The sequence below is a fragment of the Pterocles gutturalis genome, unplaced genomic scaffold, assembly GCF_000699245.1.
Source record: "Pterocles gutturalis isolate BGI_N339 unplaced genomic scaffold, ASM69924v1 scaffold44845, whole genome shotgun sequence".
Lineage (NCBI taxonomy): Eukaryota > Metazoa > Chordata > Aves > Pterocliformes > Pteroclidae > Pterocles > Pterocles gutturalis.
In genome coordinates, this window is record NW_010147472.1 from 1 (window position 1) to 16,063 (window position 16,063).

General features: G+C 37.4%; 1 protein-coding gene across 1 annotated transcript; it reads right to left on the minus strand.

Moving 5' to 3' along the window:
* Positions 1-842: 842 nt before the first annotated feature.
* On the minus strand, positions 843-9,845 carry LOC104460647 (phosphatidylinositol 4,5-bisphosphate 3-kinase catalytic subunit beta isoform-like; the record flags this gene model as incomplete). The annotated part of the gene is made up of 6 exons (XM_010086058.1): positions 9,656-9,845; positions 6,608-6,833; positions 4,757-4,980; positions 1,911-2,093; positions 1,482-1,652; positions 843-920 (listed from the first exon to the last, which is right to left on the minus strand). Coding segments are annotated over exons 1-6 (1,035 nt in total), but the record flags the coding sequence as incomplete, so codon positions are not given.
* Positions 9,846-16,063: the final 6,218 nt, after the last annotated feature.

Consider the following 16,063-nt stretch of genomic DNA (forward strand, 5'->3'; position numbering starts at 1 on the left):
CCTTTTCAACCCAGGCCATTCTATGAAAATACGAAATATTTAGATAGTTTCCACAGGCACCAAAACTGAGGAACTGTAAATTTTCCCATTTCTCCTCAAGTTTACTATCAACATTTTTTTCTTCTCTAAAAGCATACTGAAATTAACCAAAACTCACTTTTGTAAATATGAAAAAAACCCAAACTTGATAGCTATCTTGCTTCTGGAATCCACCTTCTCTTTTCCTTTCACTTTTCTTTTAAAAATTTTAAGAGTCTACAGAATGTAGGTAAGAAGCTATTACAACTAGCTAAATAATGGTTTAGACAAAGAAAAGCGAAACATCTGCTTTTGCAGACATTCTTTTCCCCAGTCACTGTGTCTCAGGTAGTAAAATTGTAACTATGGCTCATTTAGCCATGTAGTAAAACATAGCATTGCTAATATACAAGGAGGTTGTAACAATAGTTTTGAAAGAAAAAAATGCACTAAGTATCCCGAATCAAGCATCAGAACAGCAAACTTCAATGGCTAATTGAATTTCTTCCTAATCTATGCAAGTGGCTATTTAATTTATTGATTGCCAAACAAAAGGAAATGAATGTTGCTCTACCTCACAGGCAAGTATCTTGTAAGGTCTTAAAGTAGCTGTGCAATAAATTCCCATGTGTTAACAACTTGTGGTCTGCAAAACAGTCAGTAGCCCACTCACACATTTTTACAGGAAGTGATCCTACAGCTTTTTTTGTGTTCAGTATGTTCAGAAAATAAAAGACAGATTGTATAGAAGCATGCAGTCCACGCTGAGACACACACAGAATAAGAATATATTCTGGACTACAAAAACACCTTATGTTACTTACTTTGGCATTTTCTTCTGTATTTAGTTTATTACCCTTTAACAGAAGAATCTTGAAAGGGTTGGAAATATCCCATACACTCTGAGAAGAGAAACAAAGATGCAAGTTCATTCGCAATCCATGTAACATAGTGAGACCTATTTTACAAGCTAAGCATTTTAAGCAAAAATCATAAATACAAACTAAAAGAAGATGCATTTTAAAAAACATAGACCTGAAATCTTGAAAAAATAAATTGGTTATCATAACTACAAGAGCATACAAGAAGCCCTAAAGGAAAAAAAGTGGAAAAAAGTGAAAAAGAAGAATCCAGGTTCTCTGCAATAACTTCTCCAGTTGCTGGTAACAGATTATTACTTGCTCTTCTGGGTTGTGATTAAAAGTAGAAACAATAACAATGGAAAGGAGACGGTGGGGGGAGAAGGAGGATGGATGACACAAGGGAAGGAAAGAAATTTCCGAAAAGCCTCAAAGTCTTCTATTTCTGACAAAAACCTTCTTGCAAGCAACAGGAGGCTCCAATAGACCCAGGTGACCTATGCTGGAAAACAGTAGCACCAACACAAATGCCAGGCACTGTGATTTATGCTCCACAAGTCACTGTTCCTTTTGGGTAGTTGATATTCTCCATTGCCAACTTACAGTTGTTGTTCTTGTTTTTTTTGGTGGCAGAGGAAGAGGAAGGTTGGGTGATTTTCGGTTTATGGCAGCTTCTATGGCAATCATCTCCTGCTCGCACATTTTCTTGATGGTGCAACACTCGACTAGAGTCAGCTGAGGAAGAGTCCTGTTCATCACACAGTTGCGTATGTACTAAAAGCCCACGGAAAAGAGTTGTTACCAGCTAGCAGACTACTTCTACAGCAACTTTTCAAATCAAAGAAACAATAATATATTACAAAGATAAAAAGGAAATGGTGCACATGTCTTTTACAATTGGAGAGAGCAGCAGACACGAGGAGGAAGCAAATTACTGTTCAGCATAGCTGACCATCCAACAGCACACAAAGCAAGGTCCAATTTTGGCCAAGGCACTAGAGAACCGTTAAGGGTCCAAAGAGTTTTGCATACCTGAAACTGAATTAATGGGTGATCACCAAAAACATATTCTAGCCTTCCACTAACTTGCAGTACATAGTCTGCAGGATCAACTTCCTCATCTTCTTTTCCATGGATAGTCAAACGTTTTCGGATTGCCAGCTCGTTCAGCTTTATGGGATTCATGTTAGGAGACACCTGAAAACTAAATACATCCTAACAAAACACAAACAGGAATACTGAATGTCAAACTTGTCGTAGTCAGGTATACAAGGCTTACATTGTAGCTTAATCTTAAATAATGAGAAATACTTCACTATGAAAAAACAGTCTATTTTAACACAGTTAATCTCTGCATCTTCAGTGCAATCAGAGCAATAGTCACCCTAAAAACTGCAAAATGCTCAATTTCCAAATTTTTATAGTATCAGAAATAATTTTAAAAATGCAGAACTTTATCTAATTGATCCAGCAGTGATTTAAAGACTTCTAGACCAGGCTATTGATCTAGAAACTTGCATTTTACAATGTGAATGAAGGAGACAATAAATCACATACATTTCAAGGTATTTAGCAGTACTAGACATGTTCGTTTTTCTTCTTTCAGGGCACCAGCAAGTTATCCTCTTTCTAGCTACCATTGTTCTCACAAGGAAAACAAAGCTTCAAGTAATAAAGCAGAATAAACTGTTAGTGTGATTTAAGTACAAAAACATCATCATATTTGGAGGAGCGCAGAAAAGAGGGGTAGCAGCCAATACCCGTAGCATTCTGAATACAACTTAGAGGCTATCTACATGTTTCCAAAGTATCTCTAATTCTGATGCACTCCAAAAAGGTATAAGTAAGATGCTACTTTCTTTTTTAAATTTAAAAAAAAGGTTAAATTCATTTAATGTGCCTAATGTAAAAGGTCCTCTGTGAAATCCTTCATCTCCCTTAATCTACTACATTACATTCTGCTCACCTTTATTTGCAAAGGCTGATTCATTGAGTTCTGTTCTTTTGTTTTGATTTTTTTTTATTTACACACACACTCGAAGATGTAAGCATTCTAAAAGCAGTTATTTACAAATGTAAAGTGTTGTCTGGCTTACATTCTTTTGACTTGTGCTTTCTTTATACAGAAGTTTACTGGTAAGAAGCCAAGTTGCCCTAATGGAAAAATCTAACTCTGTAAAGTTGGGTAAAATTAATTCTGTATTTTCCCAATTTCTGCATGGCTCATAAGAGCTTCCCCCTCCAAGAAAGCAGCCAAACAGCGAAGGCTTTTCTCTCCTGTCATAACTGAGAGTGGGTAGACAGGGAAGGACACTTTCTGCTCCCAGGAAGCTGGTGCTCTATGACACCTGCTTTACTTCCAAATTGTAGGTTTCTACATGTATGTCACAGAAACGGGAATCAGTCTCTTTCTCTTGCTCCACACACAACAAAGTAGCCTTTACAGCTCACCCACCCATTCAAGACAAAAAGTATGTTAATATTCCTTTCTTGCAATCTTGCAGCGTTCCTATTGACAGAACACAACAGTCCCCATACTTTCCTATTTAAACCTCCTGAGATGATTTTTAGTACTCACTGCAAGTAGTAAAGTCTGGATCAGAGTTTACTTCTCTAAAAAGCAGCTCAGATTTGAACTGTTAACAGCTTTGAAGGTCTGAACCAGCAGCAGAAGCATTTGAAACATCTGAAATGTCAGCAGCCTAAGCTATTACAGTGACAGACAAATATATTCAGCAGCAGCATGAACTTTTGCCCTGCTTTTGTACCATTATCTTACGCATATGTATACAATATCATAATCAAAAGCTGACAAACACACAGATACTCCTGGACAACTGCAAGTCCTCTACTAAGCCAAAGAGGACTGGAAACAGGTTTTGTCATAAACACACCTATGCATCCAACATCAGCTAGTGTTACTGGTGACCAAACTTAGTATTCACCTGTGCATTTAGTGTTTCCAGAGTCAGATATGATTTTACCACTTTGGATTTTTTATTTTTTAAGTTACAGAAGACGAAGACAGTATCAGAAATAATATAGCTTTGTAAATCAAATCAGCTGACCTATTAGAAAATCAGTATCTAGGCCCCTAGGTCAAAACGGACACCAAATATAGCTCAATATATTTACACACTTCGGAAGTTTTAAAGTTTCCCATTCTGATCCCTCACTGTTATCAAAAAGAACACAGTACAAAAATGAATATGAACGCTGGACTCAAGCAGAATCACAGAAACTTCAACATCAAAAAAAGAAGCTAAGTAATTTTAGGTGGAAACTAAAGAGGTTTTTATTTTAAAAATACGCCATGGATTTCTTAGCAGAAACAAAAACTCTCAAGTCTCTGCTAGTGTTTTATCTGTCTATACGCATATCCAACACAGGGAATACCAATTCCTCTTTTTTTAAAATGTACTGCTCAACCTAACTAGCAGATCAATCCCAAAGATGCTCAAGAATGAATCACACACAAAAAGACATGTGTGGAGTATGGTGCCTCCCAATTCACCAGCATCTCCTGAGCCTAAAATTGAACACTAGTGAAGCAACACAGAAACAGCTGGCCAAAAAATGTCCTCACAACTTTGAATTATGTTTTACATTTAAACGAATGTGAAATAATACAGAATACACAAGTTTTACACATTTTGACTTTAGAAATAGAACTGTCATTTGACTTTAGTTCAGTTCACAACTGTAGGTTCATGACCTCACTTTCTTCCAAGAGTAAAGGATCTTGACTTCTTTGCATTTTAAAGCAAACACCAAAATGTTAGTATTCTATTTCATTTACATCCTTGATCAAACACATGCTAACTCAGATCAGGATTAAGAACAATACAACATTAAATGTGATGAACAACCATTCCTACCTGGCAGTTATCAAAATGAACAGCCACTACAAGATTTCCACTATAGAGCTTATCCTGGAAGCTCTCTGGGATAACAGGTTCCTGTTCTGGTGGGTAAGTGTGCTTTAACCAGTCCATCCAGGAGAGTCCCACAAGCGACTGAATCTTCTCCTCACTGATTCTCCGCATTTTAGCTCGGAAGTCATTCACTTCAGGATCTTGTAAGGCGTCAAACTCATGGAGACCTGAGAGAATTCAAGCAAGCAAAAGGATACACACCTGTACAAATACTGCCCATCTATTTACCATCCCATTCAAAACCTTATTATCTTTAAGTTAAGGTTACATAAGTGGTTTTCTTCAGACATCCCATTAAAAATGGGTGCTCAGAAGTGAGTTGGGTTCCACGTTATCCTGTACGTCAGTGGACTTCCAAAGTTACTTGCACAATTCCCACACCACCTGGTATGAGGGTTTAAACAGCAAGAACCAATGCCTCGCTTGGGTACTATGAAATGAAAAAGCCAACTGCACCCTGAGTTTGAGATAGCTTGGAAAGTTTTAAGTCTCTCCTCAGAAGAGCAAATGAAAAGAAACCGCAGCACAGAAAGGAAGAAAAGTTTGCAAACTTTTTTTTTTTTTTAATTCCACAGAAAGATTACATCATCTATTTTACTTTGTTTAAAATCCAAAAAGGAAAGACAGTGGGACTGTAAATATATAAATTTATTCTTGAATTTTCCTTGTGATTAAAATCTTCTACTCAAGTCAAAATGACAGGACTGAAATTTCAACCAATGCGAGATTGGTAAAGTTTCTTTTCCAAAATACGTAAAGAGAGAATACACAGTGGAGAGCCCACACAGCTGTGATTCTTCAGCCATTCAGGAAGTATAAAGCCTGCAAATGTTTGTTTCTTTTTTCCTGAACTTTGAAGGACATTGTCCAAATTACACAAAGCACTAAACACCTTTTGAGAACAAAACATTAAATTTAGAAGCTTAGACAGGAACACATTTTCTTCAGTGTTAAGGTACAGAATAGGGGCTGCATAAGGAAGGATCTTGCACAGCTATAATAAGCAAAATATTCAATCAAAGAATGTGAATCTCTCAGAATCTGTCAGAATATGTCTGAATGGTTAAACTGGCTAACTGTTTCCATTGTCAGTTTTAACAAATAGGCAGACAGTGTACTGCTGAAATCTAAACAAAACCTGCAGTCTCTATGAAAGAGCTAACAATGGTTCATTGTTTAATACAAGAGGTATGACCTCACACAACCCTGTCAATCTTGATTGTATAACCAAGCAGAGTAGATTTAAAAGCTGAAAATTCTGAAATAACACCAAGAACAAGTTACTGTGAAACCTTTAAAAATAGCTGTTCATTGTTTGCTGAAAATCGGTGCCACAATTGAGAGCAAAAACAAAAATCATATTGTTAACCAACTCAGAAACCGTGTATAACAAAACCATAATAATTTCTAATTCCTTCTGTGTACCCAGTTTGCTGTTGGGCTATTTATGTTAACACTTTTCTGCGATTATGTTTTCCTTCACTTAGCAATTAATATTAGAGATTTTTTTTCACCATCTAGTAAAACAAAATGTGCTCTTGATTGATGTAGCAATACAACACAGTGACAAAATACAAGATAAAAAGTAGCCTTCATCAACTTCCAAATGTGGTGTCTTGGGTACTTAAAGTATTTTAACTATATCAGTATTAGCTGAGAAAGAAATTCTGTCAGGGGAAAAATAAAAACCAGAAATATTTAATTTTAAATTTGTCTATGTTACCTGCCCAACTAAGACCCTCATACAAAACAAGGTTTACCTTCATTTAAAAAAAAAAAAGTAAATATAATTACCTTTGCCTATAAGGACACCTATTTTGGAATCCAACTTTTCTCCTGGATCACAATTCCTTGTCACTAGTTTAAGGACAGGTAGAAAGGGTCTAACATCACAAAGTCTCCGTGTTTCATCCTCTAATTCTTCATGTACAGCAGTCTGATTCACGCATGAGAACATGTAAGAGTCAATCTCCATGAGGAGATGAAAGAGCGGATAGGCATGTGCCTGCTTCCATAACAGCTGCAAAGAAAATAAATACATAAAGTAAACCAAGACAGTGTGGATGTATCTTATAGCACTGAAGGTAACATTAATTTCCATTTATGTTCCCAAAAGAACACAAGAGTAACATGTTTGCTAACATGGTTCATTATTATCCCTATAAATCATTACATATTTACTTTGTCTTGTTTGTAGTCTCTACGTTGCTGTTATTTTTAAGCAGCAACTTGTGTGCATAAATATCCCAGGGGTAAAATACACACGGGGCAAACACTAGGAGGTGATGAGAGAAGCGCAGCGCGTCGTCCTAACCCTTATCCTGGGACGGACCCAGTACAGTCCTGTTTGCAGTAAAGCTGCAGGACCATGGCTGTCACTCACTACAGTAACAAAGCACCTATTGATTTTGGAGGCAGATGTTCCTGACGCTGACCAGCAAAGTGTCACTCCCCTCCATCCATTCCTATAGCTTCCTACCAAAATCCTTCTCCCTCAAGACATATCTACACTTTTTTTCCAGTAATTCTTGTAATACACAGACAGCAAGTTCCCACTATGGAACTAATTCCTGAATAAAAAATTCCTGTTGTTTGGAGAAGCTGAAAGTAAATTTATTTGTAAATTACTGGCAGGCCACTGAGACATGCAAGTTGCCCACAGAACACTACATAACGCTTTACTGAACCGAATACTTAAGTAGCAGATTACACCTTAAGTAATGTCAGTGGGTCAAATCCTTAGCAGAAATCAAGACTAGAAGAAAAAGAGCTCTCCCAGCCTAAATATTATTCAGATCTTTATCTGTGAGAATATTTTTGTCCTAATTTTAAAAGTGTATATATATGGAGATCTTTCTGAAACTTATTTTGAAACAGGAACTGCAAGATCAACAATGCAATGGCAAAAACCTCTGTTGAAAAACCTCTTCTCAAACAATTGAAGCCAAACTGAACTCCTTTTACTGAGCTGAACGTACCTGCATTTATTTCATAGATTTGTACAATGAATTCTGCCTTCCAGAAATGTATTCCAGTATATTTTGCCTAGCTGAGCGAGAGGTGAATCCAGAAACTACCTTTGGTGAAGAGCAAAAATTCCAACTTCAAAGGTATCAAAAGACTCATCTACTACTGCCTGTGTTCTTTCTTCCCCAATAACTAATTATATTGATTAAAAACCTGTACCTCTTTTTTTTTTTTTCCCCTCCCGAGTTGTTTAACTTCAATTTCCAGCTACTGGTACTTATATCCCTTAATGACTGTAAAATTTAAAAAGCTACGAAGTCCCTGAAGCTGACTTCCACTGAAAGCAGCCATTTGCCATCACTCAAAGTACTGGCCTGGTAGAACTATAAGTCTGTAGAAACATAAAATTCTTCAGCCCTCAAATAATTGGTTATTTTTCCTCCATTCTCTTATGTTAATCTCTACAGTTTCACGTAAAAAATAAACTCCTTATATTTGCCCTCCAGTCCCCTATTTATACATCCAAGGGTCCACAAATTAGAGCTTGTCACAGCAACATCATGGGAGCAAATCTACTGATCCAGTATGCCAAAGTCTTCATTTTTATTTTGTTTTCAAATACAATGATTTCCACAAAAGACCTGCATCACGTAGGCATGATCAACATTCCTTTTCTTTGAAAAACACTTAAGTATCAACAGAAACTGTTTATAGCACGTTAAGCTTCAATGTCTCACAACCATCAAGAAAACCAGACAGCTTAAAGTCCCTTATTGTTGCACTGAGAGACTTATTTTCTAAATTCTTCATCAGTCGAAATCACTACCAGCTATTCCATTATGTTACCCACCAACTAACCTATAGTTGCCCAGGTTACCCTTTTACTAAGACAACAACATTTTTCCAGTCTGAATTATTTCAAGTATTTGAGTAGAGCACAAAACTTATTTCTTAGATCACTTCAATTTCTAGTGGCACTCTCATTTCTCCTAAAACACTAAGTAGTCCACTGCATAAAAAAAAGTTTCAAATTAGGAGAACAATAAATTATGTGATGCTACTATTGAGATTAAGAAAATAATTTATATAAACAAATGAATACTCTCAGACTGAACAGGAATGAAAAACAATGTACTTATTTACCAGGCAATGCAACAGAATGAGAAACCCCACTTGTTTATTTTCTTGTAGAAGTTTATCATGCTTAAGGTGATTACTTGGTGTTGTAATTCACCCACTACCTAATTCCAAAGTAACTTGTCTAAAACGCCCCCAAGATGTCCTTTATCTGATGAAAGGTCAGCAGATAATTCTTTAATATCTGTGGTTATCTCCATACATGCTCCTCTTCCTTCAACTTGAGTATTCCCTCACTTTTTTAAGTGGTGCCCTGACAAGTCACTTTTATACAACCTTTACGAAGTGGCATACATAGTTTTTAAAGCGTCCATCTTTGGTGTCAATCAAAAGAAGGAGCATAATCTGTGACTTCTATATTTAAAATCAAATTAGACACAGCATCTTGTGTTTCCACACTAAACAGAGAAATGTTAAACAAATGTACAATGTGCTACCAATGTTTTAAAAAAAGGTTCAGATGCGGCAACACAATATTAATATAGAGCTATTAGAATAACCTCTGCTGAAGTGTAACCATGAGCAAGAAGTAATTTCTCCGAACCTTACCATCTGTCTAAAAACATTCTAAACCCCCAGACACATATACATCTTTATTAATCAATCTGCTATGCATGCACCTTCAATACATTATTTTGTATGCCTACTCAAATTCATTACTTGATTTGCAAAAAGACAAAATCAGAAACACTTCCCAATACAAGGTGACTTTTCAGTTAATTCACCATTTGGTATTACCTGTTTAATATGAGATATGGTAGCATCTCGAGGGACATCCAGGTTGATGTAGATTCCAGTGGGCAACAGGAAGTCCACAGATATTGAGCCATCAGCACCAATCTGCGAATCCACTGCCCAGATGTCAAGGCTGTCTGTCATGGCAGGAGGCATTATGGAATCTCAATAATATCATAACCACATGGCCTTAGGGGAAAAAAAAAAAAAAAAATCCATATACTTAACCTTCTATAATTAGACACACATTTTAAAGCCTCTGGAAAGTTTACATAAGCCTGCCTGTGCAGCTCAGCTTGCAAGTCTGGGGTCTCAAATGCCAGTACTGCAAACACATAAGCACAGACTTAGTCTTACTCATTAATTCCATTTAGTATAATAAAAGCACTTGCCTGGCAAAGCACCACTGTTAAGATGTTTACACCATTAAGACAAAGTAATAAGAGAAAAAAATAACTAATTAAGGTTAGCTAAAACAAAGTTAGAAATTCATTTTAGATTTTATCTAAAACTATTTACCTGCATAAAGTACAATCAAAGCAAACCTCTTGGGCAAAGCATGTCAATATTTAATATGAAAACATATAGACAACTTCATAATTTTGTTTTTGAAAATTTCCTGTTAGTTGTCCACAATGTGGCCAGAGTGGTATATTCAACTTGAAAGTCTATATTATAATAGCAGGAAAATCATCTTCAACACTATTTTCCTCTGAAGACATTTATCTCAATTTACTCTCACCCCGATAGAAAGATCATCTCCTAGGAATTCAAACCACTGTGTAAACTACATCCACTGCAGGGTGGGGAAAAACCTTTTGTGTGATCTACTTCAACTCACTACACTGGTTTTCTGATTACTTGTCCTTCATATTTCAAGATGTTTTTACTTACTCTTAGCGCTATCACTAGCTTCCTGACCTTCCAAGTCTTTCCGTTTTATCATCACTCTCTAAAGATGCATCTTCCCTTCAATCACTATTCACTGAAGTATTTACCTTCTCCTTCATCCAGGCAATGCTCTTCAGCTGACAAAGGGATGGGAGGTGTTGTAAAAGACTATTGTAAAGAACTTTTCCAATAAAGACAAGTTACCCCTACACCTTTCTAATTCTTATTGGACACCACAAGATGTGGGAAATCACCATTTGTAAAAAATAAGCCAGAATGTGCAACTCCACTATTATTACAGCTTTCCACTACTTTTATCACGCCTTCCCTTCTCTTCTAGATCCCTTCCCTACTCCAAAATCAGGCCTATGCTGCTTAACTGAAGGTGTTTCCCCTTCCACAGCACCAGTATAAAAAGCAGGATGTAACCAATACACTGGGCTGCTCTTGTTTATACATCCCAGAGCAGGTTCAAACAAGCTCATCGGCAAATGAAAACAAACAAAAAAAAAAGCCAAAAAAAACCCCACAACACAAAAAACCAGCACATCTTCTAAAATCCAGTCACAACTGATGACTACATTGCTAAAAAGTCTGTTTGACACACAGTATTTTCCCCTTTGATAAGACACTAGGCAAAATCCATTATCACAAGGTAATCCTTTTACAGGTGCTATCAAGTTATACCTAGGTACAAGTGTCCTGGGTTAAGCTGAGACAGAGCTTAAATTTCTTAAATTGATCATGCCATAGAATTACAGATAATGCTGTGCAAACTTTCCAAAGGTATATGCATTTACAAACACAGCTTTTCAATATGCATCATCATCCTTAACTTACAGAAACACAAAAGTGGCACTTCAGAAAGTCTCTTTGTAATCCCTTGCTTTATACAGACAACTTGCCATGAAATAAATAAGCAAGCAAGCAAGCATAGGGGAAAGCTGAATGCACCTATAAAGCATAACAGAATATGCCAGCGGCACAAAAACCAACTACTACAGAAGCTTAACTTTTTATTGACAAACAAGCTATTAATAGTTTTACATATTAGGAAGGGCTGTTCAATGCTAACTTTCAGTGATCACTGTTAAACAAATAGCACCATTAAATCAGCACTAAAATATTCACAGACCATCTCTGCCTCATTCCTTAGTACTGGTTTCTATCCCTCCAGCTACCGTATATAAAATGGCTCATCTAACATTTTTAAAAATCCATTACATTCTCCAGCAGAGAAAGGAGGTTGACTAGTAAGAAATGAAATCTCCTAAAGCTTACCAGTCACCCGTGGGATGGCAAGTCCGAAACCACATGGAGCCCAGATAAATACTCAAAGCAGCTATTTGGTACCACAGCTGTGCTACTATCAGCTTGTCAGTTCAAAGCTTTCGTAGATATGGGACAACACACCTAGGTTTCACCTCTAACTGCCATGTAAACACACTGAGTAAAAAGACCAGAGTAATTTTTAAACCTTTCTGTTAGCCTTAGCAAAGTTGTGAGGACCCATGCAAGCATGGCTGCTGCCAACACATCTTGTTACCGCACTAAATATGTGGATCACTTAATATTTTGCTTATACTAGACAAAAATACATTAGAATTTTCATTAACAGCAAACAAACACCCTCTAACTTTCAGAAAACATAAGTAAGGAAAATATTTTTCCTCACTGGAAGCAACAACTAGGGAGCTCCTATCATCACCATTATCCAATAATAGTTGAGCATCATCAGGTCCTCATTCCCCAAATAAATCCACTACACTGCATCAGACTGAGTCAAAACAAAAATAACTGAGCAGTGCGGGGGCAGACCTGGCGACAATAAAAAAATCAGGTACGAAAATATCTTATCTGAATTACCAGATCTTTACAAATCTACCCCTTCACTTATCAATGGGTGTGGAAAGTTTAGGCAATTTAAGAGATCAACCACCATGCTAAAGGAAAGAAATAAAATTTAACCCCAGTTTGCAACACAGACTACACTAGTAGAATAACACAGCATCAACCCAAAACAACTTAAAAATCTCAAGAAAAATGCATAGTTCCTCATTACCAATCAGTATATCTTTAACAAGATACTATTTAAATGGGATACTACTACTTTTCTCCCGTCCAGCTACTTCTACCGCTAAAATCTTATCTGCATTTTTGTTGTAACTGAAATAGCAGACATAAAAATCATTCAACTTATGTAAAACTAAGGATTTTTCAAACTTCAATGCACACACAGTATTTTCAGTTATCTTCTGTGGTCATGGAAAAATAAAGTGGTATCGCCATTATATCTAATTTAACAGGTACAGTAACAAAGAAAACAATCTATGTAGTTATTTCATTCATAATTTCTCTTTACTTCAGCATAAGATCTTTCCTATTTTCTGCCTCTTTCAGATGTTTTTCCACATTTGTAATTGTTGAAACCACTTTAGTGCATGAATAAGAGTTTAAAATGTTCAGAGAGACTTAAAAATGCTGCTACATACCCTATAACCTACCACATGCGCTGAGTTATAAAGCTCTTATATAAGATACTTGTTTATAATTATCGACTTCCAATACAGACATCAGAATATCCTAAAATTCCATTTACACTTTCAATTTTAAAAAGAGCAATCATCACGCCAATCTGAGAATGCTAGGAAGCTGTTCTTGCTTTCAGGCACTTACTTAATATTTCCTTCCTCAAGGAAGTAGGTAGCGTCTTTTACAGTCAGCACCCAGTTTCCACCAGTAGCTGACATCACAGGGGTCAAGAGAGACTGAGAATAACTCTGCCAATACGAGATGGCTGTGAGAATGAGTCACAGGCCAAATCGTAAAATGTGCGGTGGCACTAATGACTAACATCACATCTAGTAATTGAAACAAAGGCAGAAAGCCATCCGGATTGGGAGCAATAACCCAAGAGACATTTTAAACATATATTGTATGTATATATGTTCTATCTACACACACACACAATCTCCAAATGGCTCAGTTTGTATCTTGACATAGCAGCAGTTCTGAAAGAGCTGCTTAGACCAATGGCAATAAATGGAACGCAGATTAGTAGAACATCTGCAGAATGAGAAAACAAAATTTATCACTCATCTTTGTATTGTATTATTTAATGTACACAAACAAGAAGCCCTACAACAAGGTTTCTCAAGGCAAGACAACTGCCTGCAATTTTTCTATCTATAAATCTGTACATCCGGTATGTGCACCCAGCATTAAGACTGAAGTAGAACAACTATCAATCACTATAAGCTATCAAGATCTAGATTGTAAGCCTCTACACTGTGCCATAATATGGTTTTCATAATTCACCCCCAGTGAAGCTGTGCAATACAATGCTGTGCTCACTGACAGCATCCTCCCCTCTGCTCCTCCTCCTCTGGCCTGCCTGGTTCTGATCCCCTGCCTTACTCCCGCTCCGGCACACGTCACGTCTCCTCATGAACCATCCCAGCTTACCATCCAGGCGGAATCAAGGAGTAATTTTCTTTCACATTATCTAGTTGAATCAAGTCACAGAAGGATCTAAAGAGTGCCAGAGCCTCTGACAGGAGAAAAATGGAAACAGGATCTTCTCTTCACCACCAGCAAGCTTCCAGATTGTGTCATATCGCTTCAGGTAACTACGGCCTCAAGATACAGCTTTACAACTGGCTAAAACTGATAGAAGATCATACTGCCCTTCCTCTCAGCACTGATCCAACTGAGATTTTAGGTATTTCTCTTCTTTAAAGTTAGTTTTCACTCAAAACAGCTTTCTAAGCAGGCACACTGCATGAACACACAAAGAAGGTGGTGGCAATACTTAGCTGGGAACAGGGCAGGATCACCGCTTCTGACAGTAGCCCAGATTTTGAGCAACTTAAGCAGCACATGAAATAACACTTTTATTTGCTTTCAACAAGAAGAAAGAATTCCCAAATAAAAGACAATTAACATTCTAAATGCCTAAAGCAAAACGAATACTTCACACTAACATAGTTCTAGCTAGGTAAAAGGGGAGGGAGGAATCTAGTGAACCATACAATAAGTCAACGTAGATTTTCATCACTGATGTCTTCTAGAAACATTCACTTCTCTTGACACTCAGAACACCCAGACAAGACTGTTGGTGACTGTCTCTTTCACAACAGAAGCAATGTAAGCTGTTTTTACAATGATTATGGATTCCTGCAGAGGGTGAGAATTGCCTCTGTGAAATCAACATGAAAGTTGCAGAATTTAATTTTCTGTCTTTCCTCTGTATTGTGACCCCAATCACAAGCCATTTTAGGCAGGAGAGAGCAGCCAACAGCGCACAATCCCTGAACAACTACTGAGAACAGCTATGTGTTCCCAGGTGCAGCATTCTTCTTTGTTGTTCTTGTTTTGTTGTGGGGTTCAGGCTGTGGGGGGGGAATGGTTTGCTTTTTTAAAGGACTTACCATCTCTATAGCCAGACAGACGAATTAGCTCTAGTGCTAACACCCTTATTCCAGAAGCCAAGAGACCTTGCAGCTTCCCTCCCCCCCCCCCCCCCAAAAAAAGTGTATCTCATAATCTGAACCAAAACAGACCACTAGGAAAGGAAAAAAGGAAAAAACAAACAAACAAAAAAATGGGCTACCAGAAGTAGGCTGCTTCTTCCTTGATTCCTAAAAGGTTTCAGGAAAGATGACAGCCAAAAGTAAGCTACATATGCTTTTCTGTGAATTGCAGCCCACTCATTTTTTGCCCCTAACTAAAACATGGAAGTAGAACCACACGTGCCTGGGCAATCCAGTGCAGACAGAAAAAAAAGCAGTCTGTAAAATCAATGTAAGCAACACTTCTAACAAGTGTCGGTCACCAGCAGAACCACTGGAACATTACACAACATCAATTAACAAATCCCAGGCAATCAGAACATCCCCAAGAGTTACAGGAGTTATCTTTCAGACTAAAGGATCAGCAGGGTTTCAGAAGCTGTGGTTACAAGTTGGGGTTGTGCTCCCTCACTTGGAAGCTAATCCCGCTTTGCCAAGAACGCAGGCAAGACCAGTTTGTGGCAAACTCAATTCCATCGTGACTACTTCAGGAAAAGACAGCATTGAGAGCCCAGCACCACCCCGCTGCAAAGGCTTCACACCACTGCTGTTAAGAGTTGGTGACCTCAGTTTTATCTTCGTCGAATAGTTAACTTGCTCATGTAAAGGAATTAAACCCAGCAGGTGCACATATCTGACATAAAACAGTGCCAACCAAGACAACATCAAGGACAAAGTGAAGCACGGGACAGATTTTGTACAGTTATCCTGAAATTAAGAGCTGAATAAGAGGATGCTCAGAGAGAGTGAGCCTGTCTGGAGGCAATGCAAAAAATTAGACATGGAGTAACAATGCGAAGAACTTCTCTTTGAAAATAATTTATCATATCAGCAAAAGACCCAAACATTAAAAAATATTCACAAATCCACATGCATTGTTATCAACACACACCATTCACTGTGTCATAAAAACATAGAAAGGTTTGAGTTGGAAAGGACCTTAAAGATC